Source organism: Poromitra crassiceps, assembly GCF_964638095.1.
Source record: "Poromitra crassiceps genome assembly, contig: HAP1_SCAFFOLD_347, whole genome shotgun sequence".
NCBI lineage: Eukaryota > Metazoa > Chordata > Actinopteri > Beryciformes > Melamphaidae > Poromitra > Poromitra crassiceps.
Window position 1 is genome coordinate 162,501 of NW_028152057.1, and position 18,406 is coordinate 180,906.

Sequence of the window (18,406 nt, forward strand, 5' to 3'; positions counted from 1 at the left end):
AACCTTTCCGATTCCCAGGCGACAGCTCTACCTCCTGAGCTAATGCTGCTAATGGTTAAGAGGCTAAAACGCCAGTGGTTCCACAGTCTGGATGAAAACCTGATGGGCTGCACTGACATCTATAGGCCTGTGACGAGCACTGCAGCTTCTTGGAGCTTTTAGCAGCAGCCTCATGCTGTCATTAGAGAGTTTAAGCAAGAGCATCGAGACCCACTTTTCACGTGTGTGATTCTATCTAACCACCTCCCCCCGTTACAGCCCAGCTGCTGACGACGGGAGGAGGAGTTTGATGTACCCGGCACTACGCCGAGCTGTTAGCATGTGAATTACAAGTTTTCATCATATTTGTCACTGTCATTCTATGTATATTCGATTCTATGCTATTCTATGTGCTTCCAGGACTACAGCAGCTTAGTGATATGTGTTTCCAGGACTACAGCAGTTTAGTGATATGTGCTTCCAGGACTACAGCAGTTTAGTGATATGTGTTTCCAGGACTACAGCAGTTTAGTGATATGTGCTTCCAGGAGTACAGCAGCTTAGTGATATGTGCTTCCAGGACTACAGCAGCGCTTGCACCTGAGTTTACCCTGCCTTTTGGACACAAAATGGCCCTCGTGAGAAGGGTCAATAGACAAATGTTGTCAGGGCCACATCGATATACGATGGTAGAGATGTTTTACAATAATTGTTAGTTCTGGACTATTATTTTGTAACTTTTTTGTATTCTCGTTTCTCGTAATGAAACGGAAATTAGCATTGGCCTGTTTCCTATATTCAAATAAGGAACCATATACTTTTTGGCTGATTCAGCACATTCTTCAAAAGCCCTTTTGGCCTTAGTATGCAGCTCTTCTACATAGTGATTCTGACATGGCCTTTACGTTTATAAAAAAGGCCTACTGGGGATGGAGAGAGACTCCACAATAGGGCCTGGGGTTAGCAGTTAGCAGTACCAGTGAACTGTGGGCTCAGGGCCTGGGGGTTAGCAGTTAGCAGTACCAGTGAACTGTGGGCTCAGGGCCTGGGGGTTAGCAGTTAGCAGTACCAGTGAACTGTGGGCTCAGGGCCTGGGGGTTAGCAGTTAGCAGTACCAGTGAACTGTGGGCTCAGGGCCTGGGGGTTAGCAGTTAGCAGTACCAGTGAACTGTGGGCTCAGGGCCTGGGGGTTAGCAGTTAGCAGTACCAGTGAACTGTGGGCTCAGGGCCTGGGGGTTAGCAGTTAGCAGTACCAGTGAACTGTGGGCTCAGGGCCTGGGGGTTAGCAGTTAGCAGTACCAGTGAACTGTGGGCTCAGGGCCTGGGGGTTAGCAGTTAGCAGTACCAGTGAACTGTGGGCTCAGGGCCTGGGGGTTAGCAGTTAGCAGTACCAGTGAACTGTGGGCTCAGGGCCTGGGGGTTAGCAGTTAGCAGTACCAGTGAACTGAGGGCTCAGGGCCTGGGGGTTAGCAGTTAGCAGTACCAGTGAACTGTGGGCTCAGGGCCTGGGGGTTAGCAGTTAGCAGTACCAGTGAACTGTGGGCTCAGGGCCTGGGGGTTAGCAGTTAGCAGTACCAGTGAACTGTGGGCTCAGGGCCTGGGGGTTAGCAGTACCAGTGAACTGAGGGCTCAGGGCCTGGGGGTTAGCAGTTAGCAGTACCAGTGAACTGAGGGCTCAGGGCCTGGGGGTTAGCAGTTAGCAGTACCAGTGAACTGTGGGCTCAGGGCCTGGGGGTTAGCAGTTAGCAGTACCAGTGAACTGTGGGCTCAAGGCCTGGGGGTTAGCAGTTAGCAGTACCAGTGAACTGTGGGCTCAGGGCCTGGGGGTTAGCAGTACCAGTGAACTGAGGGCTCAGGGCCTGGGGGTTAGCAGTTAGCAGTACCAGTGAACTGAGGGCTCAGGGCCTGGGGGTTAGCAGTTAGCAGTACCAGTGAACTGTGGGCTCAGGGCCTGGGGGTTAGCAGTTAGCAGTACCAGTGAACTGAGGGCTCAGGGCCTGGGGGTTAGCAGTTAGCAGTACCAGTGAACTGAGGGCTCAGGGCCTGGGGGTTAGCAGTTAGCAGTACCAGTGAACTGAGGGCTCAGGGCCTGGGGGTTAGCAGTTAGCAGTACCAGTGAACTGTGGGCTCAGGGCCTGGGGGTTAGCAGTACCAGTGAACTGTGGGCTCAGGGCCTGGGGGTTAGCAGTACCAGTGAACTGTGGGCTCAGGGCCTGTGGGTTAGCAGTTAGCAGTACCAGTGAACTGTGGGCTCAGGGCCTGGGGGTTAGCAGTTAGCAGTACCAGTGAACTGTGGGCTCAGGGCCTGTGGGTTAGCAGTTAGCAGTACCAGTGAACTGTGGGCTCAGGGCCTGGGGGTTAGCAGTTAGCAGTACCAGTGAACTGTGGGCTCAGGGCCTGGGGGTTAGCAGTTAGCAGTACCAGTGAACTGTGGGCTCAGGGCCTGTGGGTTAGCAGTTAGCAGTACCAGTGAACTGTGGGCTCAGGGCCTGGGGGTTGTGCAGCAGGTCTTTCCACAGCAGCTCCATCTCCGGGATCCGAGCGACAATCTGCAGCAACCGAACTAGATCTCTACCGATGATGAAACACTCCATGAACTACAGAGAGAGAGAGAGAGAGAGAGAGAGAGAGACAGAGAATATGAATTGGCAAAATATCTCTCTACTGTCAGAGATAGAAAGCAGAGACAGATCCTCACCAGGTACAGGCTCAGTGACCACCAATTGGAAATAAAAAAAAGGACGATACAAAAAATCATGGCAACCAAAACAAAAGAGAACATGTGGTCACTGTTTGACAGGTGAGGTCGAGACAGAGATGCACTTCCTCCTAGAATGTGACAAATTTGAAGTACGGAACATTTACTTTAACAAGTTCAACTCTATATTTCCAGACTTCAAAGAGCTTAACAAGCTCTCCAATTAGGGCTGTCCAAAGGATTATTTTCTTTTCGATTAATCTGACTATTTTTTCCGATTAGTCGATTAATCTAACGATTACTTTTTTAAGAAAAATATACTGAACCTCAAATTCAAAAGGACTGCTGACACATTCATGTTTAAACTGGAGTAATATGCAGTTAAGATCATCACTGGCATGTTTTCATTAGTGTGGGGCAAGCAAAGTAATTGCAATTATTTAACTTACATTAATTTAAAGGCAGGGATGCAAATCATGGGTAGTGAAAAAGGTGACAGATACCAGGGGAGACATAAAATCACTCATAATCCTCCTATTTTAGGATGAAGGTAACTGGTTTGCACCCCTGTAAGTGGCTAACGTTACTACTAACAAACACGTTCCACGTGTTGATATAATAATATGCCTGGCCAAAAAGTAAATTCAACAGGACTGACGTAGTGCTGTCTGTCCTCTCCTCCCTCCTTGTCTCCTTACCTTCTCCCTGAGCATGCTGATGCCTCCCTCCTTGTCTCCTTACCTTCTCCCTGAGCATGCTGATGCCTCCCTCCTTGTCTCCTTACCTTCTCCCTGAGCATGCTGATGCCTCCCTCCTTGTCTCCTTACCTTCTCCCTGAGCATGCTGATGCCTCCCTCCTTGTCTCCTTACCTTCTCCCTGAGCATGCTGATGCAGAAATCCACCTCCTTCTGTCTGAGAGGCAGCAGGGTGGGCGTGCCGTGGTCCACGATCAGACGCAGGTACGTGTACACCGACATCCCTATCAGCATACCGCTCTTCGCCACCCACTCCCTGTGAATGTGTGTGTGTGTTAGAGAGAGAGGACAGGGAGGAAACAAAACCGATTTTCATCCAGAAAGAAAGAAAACAAATAAAACAGATGATAAAGTCTGTTAAAGAAAATCAACAAGTCACTAGGACTGCAACTCATTATTTTCATTATCGATTAATCTGTTGATCATTTTCTTGATTCATCGATTGGTTGTTTGGTCTATAAAATGTCAGAAAAATGTCGTTCAGTGTTTCACGAAGCCCAAGATGACGTCCTCAAATCTCTTGTTTTGTCCACAATGCAAAGATGTTCAGTTTACTGTCAGAGAGGTGTAAAGAAACCAGAAAATATTCACATTTTAGAAGCTGGAATCTTTTCTTTTTCTGAACTTTTTCTTATAAAATTACTCAAAGCGATTAATCAATTATTAAAATAGTTGTCGATTAATTTTCTGTCGATCGACTAACCGAATAATCGTTGCAGCTCTACAAGACACTGCAGCTGTGACTCTTCCATGACTTTCCAAAACTTTTCATGACCTACTCAGACCTTCCATGACCTAAACCTGTTCCTCCTTCGTGGTTTGTTCTAGTGACCGCGTGACATATATTTAAGCAATATATCACGAGAGCAAGTGTGTTGTGGTGAATATATCCCGCTGATAAGCTGTTATCCCACGAGGCCGCAGGCCGAGTGGGATAACAGCTTATCAGCGGGATATATTCCACAACACCACGCAGCTCGAGTGCTATATTGCTTTTATAAAACGGTTTCCAAGTATAATAATATAATAATAATAATACTATAAGTCCGACTGGCATGGTATTCTGAGAGTCAGTTGAAACACTACTGTAAGGCGGGACCTCTAGCAAGAAGATAGACGTGCGGGTGATTTGATTGGATCGTTCTGGAGACTGAAGTCGACATTGGCCAATCCTGGCGCTTGCTGAGAGCTTTTGCAAAGTCCGACACCAGAGCCGTATGCCGACACCAAGTAACGTTACGTCTTATTTAGAAATGCGGGGTTAAGAGTGAGGGCGCGCGAGAGAGGGGTTAAGACATTAGCCCGCGTCTATTCTTGTACAAAACATCATTTTCTGCGAAGTATTAGTAAAGTTATAAGCGAAGATCGATTCACAAGGATCTGAAAGTTGTCTCCGCCATTTTGTTTTTGAGGTACTTTTAGTAAGAGAGTTGCGCCATCATGCGTCCATAATGACTCATTGTAAGGACTAGTGACCCTCCATACAGCAGATCAGGAGAAAGCTGTTTGGCTTGAGCGCAGCGCTGCCTTTTAGTAAGAGAGTTGCCATGGCAACCAATAACCCATGGCCATGGGTTATTGAACTCAGTTACTGGAATTATACAATGGCTGTGAACCAATCAGATTGCTTGATTTGAGAGAGCCGTTTTATAAATATGATTATATTATGATATTGATTATATATATAGGGTGATATATTGGTATCTTTAACAACAGTTAGTTCTGAGCAACTTGATTGGACAAGAGGCATGCCATGAGTGCTGATGTAACAGCACGGGATGCATCACTGTATGTATATCAGTCCACTTCACAGCTGTTCTATTGTAAGTTAACATTGATTAGGTTGCGTTCACAGCATTGTAGGGACAATGATATGGATACATTTTAAGCTAGAATTGTGCTAACCTAAAGTAGCTAGCTTAGCTTGCTTGCAGTCGGGAAATAGTTTACCTGTTAATTGGCAACACTTGGTAGCATTTAGGGATGTGCCGGTATGAGATTCTGACGGTATGATAACCTTATTAGGCAAAAATACCACGGTTTCACGGCATCATGCACCTATATGTAAAATATGTGTGTAAAAAATAAGTAACTAGAACGACCGCAACGCGGACTTATGCCTCCGCCATTAGTTAATTCTTGAGTCCAAATCGCCATTTGAGGCAAATTGGAAGAAATTCCATCAAGGCGCTCCTGTGATGTTGCGTTACAGAGCTTGGAAATTGGGTGCGTGAGAGGTCACAGTGACCTTGACCTTTGACCACCAAAATGTAATCAGTTCATCCTTGAGTCCAAGTCGATGTTTGAGACAAGTTTGATTAAATTGCGTCAAGGCATTCCTGAGATATCGCGTTAACAAACATCGTACGGACGGACGGCCGTACGGACGGACAACCCGGATCCATAATGCCTTCGGCCTGGCTATCGCCGCCGGAGGCATAAAAATGGATGTAAAAAAAAGTCATCAATGTATTTTATTTTTAAATAACATAAATTTACTATATTATATTATACCTCTCGAACCACAGGGTTCATACACATTTTGATTAATGGATTTCCATGACTTTTCCATGACTAAACCAAATTTCCATGACCAAACATTTTGTAAAGTCTCGTGTATACATGAAAAAGTCAGTGAGTAAAAATATTCAATGTAATGTAACTACTAACAGATGACAATAATTGAAAAACGAACATGTTCATTTTAGTATTAAAACATGTTACTAGCCCCAACACTGACGACAACACAGATCTTGAGTAGGGCTGGGCGATATGGACCAAAAATCATATCTCACTATTTTTAGGCTGAATGGCAATAATATTTATCTCTGTATTTTCTACGAAGTGGGCTAAATGTTCGGTTGGGCTGCGTGGGCGATATGGACAAAATCAATCTTACAAAATAATTTACACAATGAGATTTTTTTATAAATAATCATGGGAATATAACGACTAACGTTAAGTGGGTAAAGGCAAATAATAGAACACTCTGATAAGTTCATAAAATGACATCAATTTACTGTAATGCAGCCTTTAAAACCAGGAAGACAACACTTATGCAATATTACCATAACAAAATCTAAGACGATATCGAGTATCATCTAGTCACAATATTGGCCAGCCCTAACCTTGAGTGCCATGCAGAAACACTGAGACACAATTAGCAGAAAAACATGATTATTAGATTTGATTATCAATACAACTAGAACGACTGCACGTATATGCCTCCGCCATGTCTGTCCCGACTTTGACATTTGAGCCAAATGTGAAGAAATTCCGTCAAGGCGTTCCTGAGATATCGCGTTAACGAACATCGGACAGACGGACAACCCAAAACCATAATGCCTCCAGCTTGGCTATCACCGGCTATCAATGCTACATGTTCCCTGATAAAAGCCTCTGCAGCTGCAAAACAACAGTTTGATTGCTGAACGTACTTCTGCTCCACCAAGATGTCCAGGACATTCTCTGCCAGCCACAGGTTCTTATTGGAGATGTCCCCGCCTGCACACGCGCGCACACACACACACACACACACACAAACACACACCCACACACACACACACACACAAACAAGCGCCCGCACACACACATTGTTCTCCAGTTTAGGATAATTGAAATGATCGTGTGCGTGGGTGTGTGTGTGTGTGTGTGTGTGTGTGTGTGTGTGTGTGTGTCTGTGCGTGGGTGTTAGGGATGGGCATCGAATTTCGAATTTTCGAATAATCGTTGTTATTATCAAGGTCGACTTTTATTATTGAAATTCGAAATTCGTTTTTTGAAAAAAAAAAAAAAAAATTTTTTTTTTTTTTTGTGAGTGAAATGTTGCATTGTCTCCCCTGATTCTAAGAATAGTCGAATCGCTTGGTTTGAGCAAGTAAAACAATTTTTATAAGCAACCTCTCCCTCTTCATGGGATTTCATCCGCCATTCATTTCTCCATAAACCTTGCTTAAAATGCTTATAAAAATTGTTTTACTTGCTCAAACCAAGCGATTCGACTATACTTAGAATCAGGGGAGACAATGCAACATTTCACTCACATAAAAAAAAAAAAAAAAAAAAAAAAATCGAATTTCGATTAAAAGTCGACTTTGGCCAGCGAATTTCGAATAGTATTTTTGCTAGAAATGCCCATCCCTAGTGGGTGTGTGTGTGTGTTTGTGTGTGTGTCTGTGTGTGTGTGTGTCTGTGCATGGGTGTGTGTGTGTGTGTGTGTCTGTGCGTGGGTGTGTGTGCGCGCGTGTTTGCGTTCTGTTTGACCTGCGATCTGTTTCATCAGCGTCATGACGACCCCGTCGGCTCCCAACAGTCCGCTCTTCACCAGCTCTTTGACCAGCCACACCAGCTGCACACACACACACACACACACACACACACACACACGCATACATACATGTACACGTACACATACACATACATGAACACACACATACATGAACACACACACACACACGTACACATACCCAAACAAACACACACACACACAAACAGGTGGTTCATTACTGGTTTGGTTTACTGCAGGTAAATATGGAAGGGGGGGGGGGGGGGGGGGTAGAAGCGTACCTGTGTTCGGGGAACGTCCTGTAGCTTGAGGAACTTCTCCATGAGGATCTGGTTGATCTTCACCAGAATCACATTCATCCCATCTCTGTTGACCAGCGTTAGGTCTCTGTAAGACTGAGCATGCACACGCACACGCACGCGCACGCACACACACACACACACACACACACACACACACACACACAGTTCACTACATAGTAGTTACATACTTTGTATTTTGGCCTTTTGCCAATAGAAACATGCCAGTAGACATAGACCAGTAGGTGGCAGTCTCTCACCCTCTGGGCCTGAGTGGGCTCTGTGAGGACCAGACTGAACAGACCCAAACACACTTCCTCATGCTGCTGCTGGCCTTTACACACCTGGGGGGGGGGAGGCAGAGAGATGGGTTAGAAGTTAGAGGAAGACCAGGATCTGGAGAGATTGTGGTGGGTGGACCTTGCTAGGACCCCTTTGGGGGGTTTGGGGGGCCATGCCCCCTGTAAGAACAATGTGTACATTTTAAATTCAAATGCATGAATCTGGTTCACTTTGAGAACAAATTTAAGAGGCTAGATGTATGAAGAAAACACATCAAATTACACAGCCTCTCTTTACTGTGCTGTGGTTTTTACAATGATGAATTTAGCCTTTTAGTCATAAAGATTATTGAAAGATATTCCATATTCCAGACTGAAATGTTATAACAGAAGTGGAGTATTGGCCAGAATGACATGAACATTTGGACACTTATTCAGCCGGTATCTTGTATGTTGCGTTCAGGTGCACTGTAATTTTTTATTTATTTTTTAATCTATAAAGTAGCCGGTAGACCAGAGGACAGTAGGCGGAGAAATAGTCGGGGCTTGGGGAACTCCCTGCCTTGTCCCTGTCTGCTCCACACCATTAAACCCTATGCGATGCAGGAGTTTTCTCCTTATTGTAAACAAACATTGTGATTGGATGTAATAAGACTCTGGGACAGATGAACCATATTTAGGGGTTTTCGGTGTAGAGCGGACGTCCACAGCAAGACTTCCGCTTCCGTAATTGTTTACAGTCCGACAACGTCTCATATGCAGTTATCTGGTTAGAGAGATGAGCCTAAAGCAGTTATCTGGTTAGAGAGATGAGCCTAAAGCAGTTATCTGGTTAGAGAGATGAGCCTAAATGCCGTCTGGAGCTAAAACACCCACAAAAAGTATAGATTCATCAACTCCATCTTATTCTCACTGGCTCACATATCAAATGAAATGTAAACAATGACAGTGGCACACGGAATTGGGTGTGTTGGTGCGGATGTGTCTGTCCAGGAGTCTATAGAGCACCACAGGGATGATGTCTTTTTGTAGGCTGACCCAGAAATCACCGCCATGCTGGTTCGTAGGGGGAAAAGGCAATGGGATTTTTCTATGGGGAGTTTAGTTAAATGCATGAAATAAGGTCTGTGGTTTAACAAAAGTTGATGAAACAGTGAAGTTCATGTTCAGCAAGATCATCTTCACAAACCAGGAGCAGCTTTATGACTTTTTAAGCCTTTTCTGAAAATAACCACAGACCTTCATGCATTTAACCGAAATCCCCAGACAGAAATCTCTTTTACACGTACGAACCAGAAGTGCTACTTTTCCTGACTCATTCCTGCGGTACTCCCAGATTTAATTATTATTATTAGCAGCAGCAGTAGTAGTATTAGTTGTAGTATTATATATATATATATATATATATATATATATATATATATATACTGTATATATTATATATTAGTATTATTATCAGTGTGTATGGTGTTTCTTACGTTAGCAGTCAGAGCGTCGTTTGCCTCCCGTTCTGAAAGCCCATTGGTCAACGACTGGACGATTCCAACACACCTCTCCAGTCGCTGCACAGCACAGAGCACAGATGGGTCATTATTACACATTTGAACGCTTTATTTGAGTCCACAAATGATATCAGAAATACAGGGAATCAAATGCAACAGAGTTAAAGACAATTCATGAACACCTAAGGGTTAGCGATGGGCGATATGTCCCTAAAATAATATCACGGTTTTCTGTGATATTTCCATAATTCCACGATAACGATATTCTTGCCGACATGACAAAATACTGAAACATATTTTATTAGTAATTTACAGGAAGATACTACTGGGGAAAAAACTAGGGATGCACCGATATGAAAATTTTGGCCGATGCCGATAACCGATATTAACATTGCTGTTATGGCCGATAACCGATATTTACCGATGTCGATATGATCTGTATAAAACCACATTTTTATGATCATCACATTTTGTACATACTGAAAAACACATGTTAACACTGAATTTGAAAAAGTTATGCATTTCTTTATTTGCAAAGCCTTTGGAAAAGCCCATAAATCATAGATTTACTGCATTATTTCATATCAATGTGAAGAATTTGGCTGATAATGATAACCGATATTAACATTGCAACATCTGACCGATACCGATATGACCGATATGTTAAAAAATGACTAACATCGGCCGATACCGATATGATTGCCGATATATCGTGCATCCCTAGAAAAAACGCAACAGTTTGCCTTCAAATATTCAAATATGCCTTCAAATATTACCGTGGTTTGTTGTACCTGCTCTTTTGTAAGCAAACCACTCCCACACTACTGAAGCTGGTTGCAGCCATGCTTGTTGTTGCTGTGCGTACGTCTCTCCGTTACGCAGCGGAATGGTGTGTCATCATCATTACATCAACAAGTCTGAATATTGTCAATATCACGATTAGGGATGTCAACAGTTAACCGTTAACCGCCGAGAACGTCTCTGACCATTTAAGCATGTCGGTTAGAGGTCGACCGATTAATCGGCCGGCCGATTAATTTGGGCCGATTATTGGCATTTTTAATTAATCGGCATCGGCCTCTGCCTGGCTCACGAGGCCGATTAACGAGGCCGATTATTTTTATTTTTTATTATTATTATTATTATTATTATCATTATTATTATCATTATCATTATTATTTAGTGCAGGGTTCCTATCTGGATAACATTAACTCCGCACAGAAAAGCACAGTGCTTGGGGAAACTGATCCTGCACTCCTGCAGCCTTGAGTGTGGGTATGTCACCCCTCCCCTTTCGTCTCCAAGCAGAACAACAGAGCTGGCTGCGGTCGCCGGTCGGTGTCACTTCAAAAGGTGTGTGGACCTCACTCAGTCAGTGCTACAAGCACGCTTGTTAAATGTTGAAGAAAGAAAAGCACGGTAAGATTCACAGTCCTAGATTTCAATGCTCAACATATACTCTCACTCACTCTTACACGTTTACTGTCTTAACGTTAGAGCGGGGGGTTTGTCCTGCCTATAACGTTGTTTGCGTGGGGATGCATGTGGTTGGAAACTGTGAAACATAGACGCAAGCCAGTTCAATTTCTCCCTTTGTCTCAAGCGACGAGTCATTTTAACGTTATTTACATCAGGTTGCATTGCTAATGTGGGCTAGGGATTCAACAAGGGGTTACTAACATGAGTCCGAAAGCTAGCGTTAACGCTACTACCACATCAACGTGTCAACATTGTTTTGCTGAAGGAACGTATCTAGCTAACGTTAGCTTCCTAGCTAGCATACCGTAGTAGGCTAAATAGCTCCACGTATGTGCGTGTGCGCTCGCGTATGTGTACAGTGTTTACTGTTTCATGAACTTCAATCCTTTATTATAGCGTAGCGTTCCTCCTATCCACCTTATTTTTGAATGCCCCACCGTAAAAAAGAATCGTGGATACAAGGTCCGGTTTAACGTGACTCATTGTTGCCGCTTGCCATTTCCTTTGTTATACTCTGGCTGCAGACCCGAATTATAAACCGGAAGCTGGAGTACGTTATAAAAGTTATAAATATAGTCACGTTATAAACAACTAACCAACGCTGGAGGTCCGTATGGAAACTCGAAATGTGTGTTACTCGAAATGGTTAAAAGTTAAATCAATTTGGTGGCGTTTTACTGCCATGTAACATAGCTAGCTTAGCTAGCCGCTAACATTAGCCACAGTTAGTAGCCGACTACCCACAATGAATTACGTTATCCCAGCACCAAAAGTAAACATACAAAAACATGTTTTGGGACAGTTTTGAGCCCTATAACTCTGATAGCCTAACGTTTCCTCAGTCACCATCTTCTGTAAACACATTTCGCCCATAAAATTAAAGCAAATATAAACAGCTAGCGTTACATCATTATTGTCATTATTATGGTTATTCTATAGAATAATGCAGTTGAATGAGATCTCTGACAGACTGCTCTCACTATAGCTACATGTTGTTGGCTACATGTTTTTTTTTTTCTTTACCCAAATAATGACCTTGCATTTTTCTTTTTTTCTAATTAGATGGCTGGACAGAAATCAAGTCCCTTATGGGAGTTCTTCACTGAACCAACACCAGGGAAGGTCAAGTGCAACCTCTGCGATGGGCCAGTGAGCATGGGAGCTGAAACAGGGAAAAAGAAAAACACCACAAACTTGTGGAATCACTTGAAGATTCACCCCCCCCCTGCTTATAGAGAGTCACAGAAGAAAAAAGATGATGCAGCAGCAGCAGCAGCAGCAGCTAGATCAGCTGACTCCCGTCAACCTACTGTTCTACAAATGTTTGATGCTCAACAAAAATGGCAAGACTCGGATCCCAGGTCAAAAAAAATTGACACTTTGATAATAGAAATTATTGCCACAGACAACCAGCCCTTTACGGTTGTTTCAGATCCAGGCTTTAAGCGGCTGTTGGCTGTAGCACAACCAAGATATAAGCTTAAAACAGAGAAGCACTACCGCACAACCCAGCTTGACGTTGCGGTCACAAAGGTTGTGAAAAAAATCAAAACAATGATTGGACCAAATAATGCTGGCTTCCATTTGTCCTTCACAACAGACTGTTGGTCTGGAGAAACCGAAGCATTAATGAGCCTAACGTGTCATTTTATAGACAAAGACTGGGAAAGGAAACAGGTTGTCTTAAATGTCAAGGCCATGTCTGGCTCTCATACTGGAGACTACATCAGCGAGATGTTTCTCAAAATGCTGGAGGAGTGGGATATCGACCCAGAAAGAGTGCTGCTTGTGCTCAGAGATAGTGGTGCCAACATGGTCAAAGGCATGAGAGTGGCAGATGTACCGGACCTCAGCTGCAGTGCACACACATTACAGCTTGTGGTAAACGAGGGCCTCAACAGTCAGAGAGCAGTGGGGGACATTATCAGCAAGTTGAAGGCCTGTGCAACACACTTCAACCACTCTGTGCTGGCAAAACAGCGTCTGTCAGCGATTCAAAAGCAACTTCTCCTCCCCCTGCATACGATCCTTCAAGCTGTTCCCACCCGCTGGAACTCCACTCTGCACATGTTGCAGAGGATGCTGGAGCAGAAGCGTGCCCTGAATGTGTATGCAGGAGAACATGGGAAGTTTACATGTCTCAGCGCTGATCAATGGGCTATCATCGCAAATCTGATCGAGACACTGAGCCCTATCGAAGAAGTGACTCGTGAGATGAGCCAGGCAGAGGCGTCTGTCTCCTGCATCATCCCAAGCATTGCAGTGCTGAAGATGCTGCTTCAGGCAGAGGGTCCCACTAATAGGGGAATCGGAACACTCCGGGAGACAATGTTGCAGAGCATGGAGAGAAGATTTTCCAAGATTGAGGAGACCAAATGTTTGGTGCTGGCAACACTGCTGGATCCTCGGTACAAGGGCCATGTCTTTGCAGCACAGGACACACTGAACAAGGCAAAACAATGGCTACAAGAGGAACACACCATTGCCTCCCAAGAACAAGACCAAGGACCGGATCCTAAACGAGTACGGGTGGAGGAAAAGGAACCTGCTGGTCTTGTTGACCAAATGTATGCAAGCATGCTTGGGGCTCACATTGCATCCGAAGCTCCTGCTGAGGGAGAGAGTGAGGACCTCTCTGCCGAGCTGAACCGTTACCTCCGGGAGCCCGTGATTGACAGAAAGACTGGCCTGCCACTGGAATGGTGGAAACAGAACCAAAACCGCCTCAGCCTCCTCGCACCACTGGCAAGAAAATTTCTCTGTCCTCCACCCTCCTCTGTTCCCAGCGAGAGAGTATTCAGTGAGATTGGGAACATTTATCAGAAGAAGAGGTGCAGCCTCACTGGAGAAAATGCAGAGAGACTTTGTTTCCTACATTACAACTTGCAGCTGCTAAACTGGAACTACTGAGTGACTAAACACAGATCCTGAGAGAACAGATGGGGACTTGGACTTGAGTCGCACTTAAGTCACACACAGAGACTTGACACTTGAGACTCGCCCTCAAAGACTTGAGACATGACTTGGACTTGCAAATAATGACTAGTCACTCACTATATGAAAACAAACAGGCAAACTGGAGAAAATAGAAACTGGAGAAACTTTGTTCATGTTTGTTTACTGCATTACAACTTCCTGCTCTTAACTGGGACTTAAGACAAGAGATGCTGCTAGTAGTGTGTGCACTAGTAAGAGTGCAGAGAGCAGATACAATGCACTTTTCCATTTTATTCTTTCAAATAGAAACGTTGTTTACATTTACCAGTTAACTTGCTGCTCTTAACCGGTACTTAAAAAGAGATGCTGCTAATATGTGCATTAAAAAGAGCAGAGACCATGCACTTTTTTTTTTCAAATATGTTTTATGTTCAAGTCAAGTGTGTGTGTTCAAGTCAAGCGAATGCTGAATAGTGTTAAAGAAATGTTAATGCTCTCTGGGACTAAAATCAAAGAAGATATGCTGTTACTGTATGCAGTGTGCACTACCAACATTTATTTTATTTATGGAAATATTTATTTTTGTTCTCTTAGAAACAAGGAGATTGTGTTCTGCTGCTAATGTTGCACTAAAACAAGTTTATTACTTGTGAATTTTATTTTATTTTTAATAGAGTGCAGACAGAAAAGAGAAACAAAACATTTTTTATTTTCAAGTTTCTGTGTTTAAGGAAAGTGAATACATTAGTGTTAAATAAATGTTAATTTAAGTTCGGCAATTTTGTCTCATTCCTTATTATATTTATATGTTATCAAATGCAAAAAAAAAAAAAAAAAAAACGGCCTTATATATCGGCCATCGGCCGCCCTGCTCTCCAGATATCGGCATCGGCATCGGCCATTGAAAAACACATATCGGTCGACCTCTAATGTCGGTCAAACAGTTCATTTGCATATTAATTTACATTATGTGTTGCCAATGTGGCGATTTTCCCCCCTTCTTTGTGGGAAGCAATGTTAATGTAAGTATATTAAAACATGGCACAAGGGTCAATTTAAAAAATCACCTTTTTGAATCACGTATACCTAAACACTATGACTAACAGTAACATTAATCAGGGTATATTAGGGGTGGGAATGTCTAGGCACCTCACGATTCGATTTCGATTCAGAGGGCTACGATTCGAGGATAAAACTATTATCGATGCATCTTTTTTTCAATACATGCTTTCTTTTTTCTCACTGTGGGACTACTTTTAAAATAAAGTGCATTTTGAATTGTATTGTAATGATCCATAATTAAAATAAACACATGAATTTACTTCAATTATCTTTGATTAACAAAGCAAATGGAATTGATGTGTCAACTGGAAGGTTACATTTGCCAACATATTCCCCAGCATTGCAAAGAACCAACAGAAAAAGAAACACAAGTGTGCCAGTTGTGTCTGTAGCAGCATCCTTGTAGTAAATTAACGTCACGTCAGCATATTCTGAATCACTTCTTCTAACATGTTGTAACAGCTCTGCCACATTTACACCCGTGTGGCTCTTATAGTCATCACTCTTGTTTGGAGTCCATGAGACGCTGTCAGTGTTCAGTGATGAAGTGCCAGGTAACAATGGATGATCTGATCCACACATGACAAGTTAGAGATATCCTACCCGCTTTCTTCAGTGAGTGCAGAACTTCGGCTTTGGTCTCATTGTACAGTCTATGGATCACTGTGTCGGTAAAAAATGGGCGATATGAGACGTTGTACCTCGGCTCCAAAGTGCGCAACATAGCGGTTCTCAACGACTGAGTACGGACGTATATCCACGACAATAAAAGCTGCAATGGATTTTGTGATTCGTTTCGCCCTTTCCGAGTTGGGTGGATGCTTTGGTAGCATTGCTTGCACGATTGTTGGCTGGTTGGGAGCAACTACTGTCTGATTTCGCTTCACATGCGTTTGTTTTTCTTTCGGGTGCGCCACTCCGTAAACTGTCCGGGCGCCGCCTCACGGTCGCAGTTTAGTTCCGCCTTTTCGTTCCGTCAAACCACGTTACAACTAATGTAAAAAAAAAAATTATGATTGACATTTGTGAATCGATTCATAATCGTCCACGTCCGCATCTCGATGCATCTAAGAATTTATCCCCCCTCCCACCCCTATATATATATATGCAGGAATCCTGAAGTTAAATTCTCTACCTTTTTTAAGGCGTTTTCATTATATTTTAAGACCTCAACGCCACTTTCGTCACATCAGCGAGCGATAGGGGTGTGTAAATCACATGTTTCGTCACAATACGACATTATATACTAGATTCTTTGGACAATGATATGATATTGTCTGATATCACAAAGTCTGCCACAATACGATATTGATTCAATTCAGAGGTAAGGCAGATGGAGTACTTACCCAGTCCAACAACACTTCTTCTTTTTCAATTTTTGATGTCATCAGTGATGTCATCAGTGATGTCACTTGAGCAATTGTGCATTGTGACATCATTGATAAACTAAACACCGCTTATGTATGTCTTGGTATGTATGACATCACTGATGACATCACAACTGGCACTTATGACATCATCGATGACCTCACAATCGCAATGACATCATCGATGACCTCACAGTTGAGTGGCACCAGGTCGCCAGTTCGCATCCGGCCTGTGGGTGTTCTGTTCTAATGTGTATGGTCTCATCAGTTGGTATGAGAGTGCCTTTTCTACAACAACGATCAAAGCAGACTGCAGCTGTTTGACACGCGGGCGTCCAACTCGCTTTCAGAACGGACTTCTTAGGCTACTTCACAACATGGGAATATCTGCTTTACAATCAACTGGAACCAAAGGTAAGGATATTATTAGTGGCCGGGCCAGCGAAGCGGCAGGGCCACTTATTGTATTTGCCTGTATTATTAGTGGCCGGGCCAGCGAAGCGGCAGGGCCACTTATTGTATTTGCCTGCTAGTGTTTTCTGCCTGCTTGCTAACGTAGCTAGAGGCTAGTGTTTTCTGCCTGCTTGTTAATGTAGCTAGAGGCTAGTGTTTTCTGCCTGCTTGTTAACGTAGCTAGAGGCTAGTGTTTTCTGCCTGCTTGCTAACGTAGCTAGAGGCTAGTGTTTTCTGCCTGCTTGCTAACGTAGCTAGAGGCTAGTTTTTTCTGCCTGCTTGTTAACGTAGCTAGAGGCTAGTGTTTTCTGCCTGCTTGCTAACGTAGCTAGAGGCTAGTGTTTTCTGCCTGCTTGCTAACGTAGCTAGAGGCTAGTGTTTTCTGCCTGCTTGCTAACGTAGCTAGAGGCTAGTGTTTTCTGCCTGCTTGTTAACATAGCTAGAGGCTAGTGTTTTCTGCCTGCTTGTTAACGTAGCTAGAGGCTAGTGTTTTCTGCCTGCTTGCTAACGTAGCTAGAGGCTAGTGTTTTCTGCCTGCTTGCTAACGTAGCTAGAGGCTAGTGTTTTCTGCCTGCTTGCTAACGTGGACGCATGGATCTATTATATTATCGCGACGCTAGTGTTTTCCGCCTGGACGAGACGACCAGCTGGACCATCGCCACACCACATAGCGCAGCGTAGGTTTTTAAGCTCAATAAACACAGATTTAATGTGTCCTGAATTTATACCATTTGTCCTTTATTTGAAATCTTAAAGGACACGATGTCCTGCAGCTGTGAGTGCTAGCGGAAACGCTGGGGTCAAGCATGCAAGGTTTTTATGGATTACCCCAGATCTGGGAGTATGCTGTGCTTTTGATGCGTGGATGTTTGTGTGGGGAGTGCTTACACGGATTGTGTCAACACCACTGCTGCACTGTCACAACAGTTAACACTGTCCGGTTTGGTTTAACCAGACATTAACCAGACATTCCTCTCCTCTGGGAGATACTGGCATACAGCAGAGAGTTCCACAAGAGCCGGTCGTCGGACATTTCACCGTCTGGCGCCTCTCTCGATCCGACTAGGAATTTATTGATTTGATTTTTGAGGAGTTGACATGTATCGTCTTTTTTTCTCTCCCTTTTATGTCCTAATGTAAAGCAGCTGTGAATGTGCTGCTTCTTGTCACCATAAAGTCGATCAGACTAATAAGTTTGCTCCTCGGACATAATACTGATCTGAGCTTCCATCCACCCAGCCGCACAAGAAACAGTGCTGTGTGGGGGGGGCGTGTCACAGGTGACAGAGTTAAGAGCGACACGTTCAT

The 18,406-nt window shown here is 43.8% G+C and overlaps 1 protein-coding gene across 1 annotated transcript in view; it reads right to left on the bottom strand.

Annotated features, from left to right (window-relative positions):
* Nucleotides 1-18,406, bottom strand: part of LOC310771086 (integrator complex subunit 3) — an 80,074-nt gene that overhangs the window by 52,299 nt on the left and 9,369 nt on the right. Inside the window, exons 2-8 of the mRNA XM_083663759.1 lie at nucleotides 9,777-9,860; nucleotides 8,278-8,361; nucleotides 8,000-8,113; nucleotides 7,697-7,781; nucleotides 6,871-6,937; nucleotides 3,548-3,689; nucleotides 2,447-2,576 (exon numbers count right to left, since the gene is read on the bottom strand). Of these exons, the coding sequence (XP_083519885.1) occupies nucleotides 2,447-2,576; nucleotides 3,548-3,689; nucleotides 6,871-6,937; nucleotides 7,697-7,781; nucleotides 8,000-8,113; nucleotides 8,278-8,361; nucleotides 9,777-9,860 (706 nt within the window). The remainder of the gene's footprint in view (nucleotides 1-2,446; nucleotides 2,577-3,547; nucleotides 3,690-6,870; nucleotides 6,938-7,696; nucleotides 7,782-7,999; nucleotides 8,114-8,277; nucleotides 8,362-9,776; nucleotides 9,861-18,406) is intronic.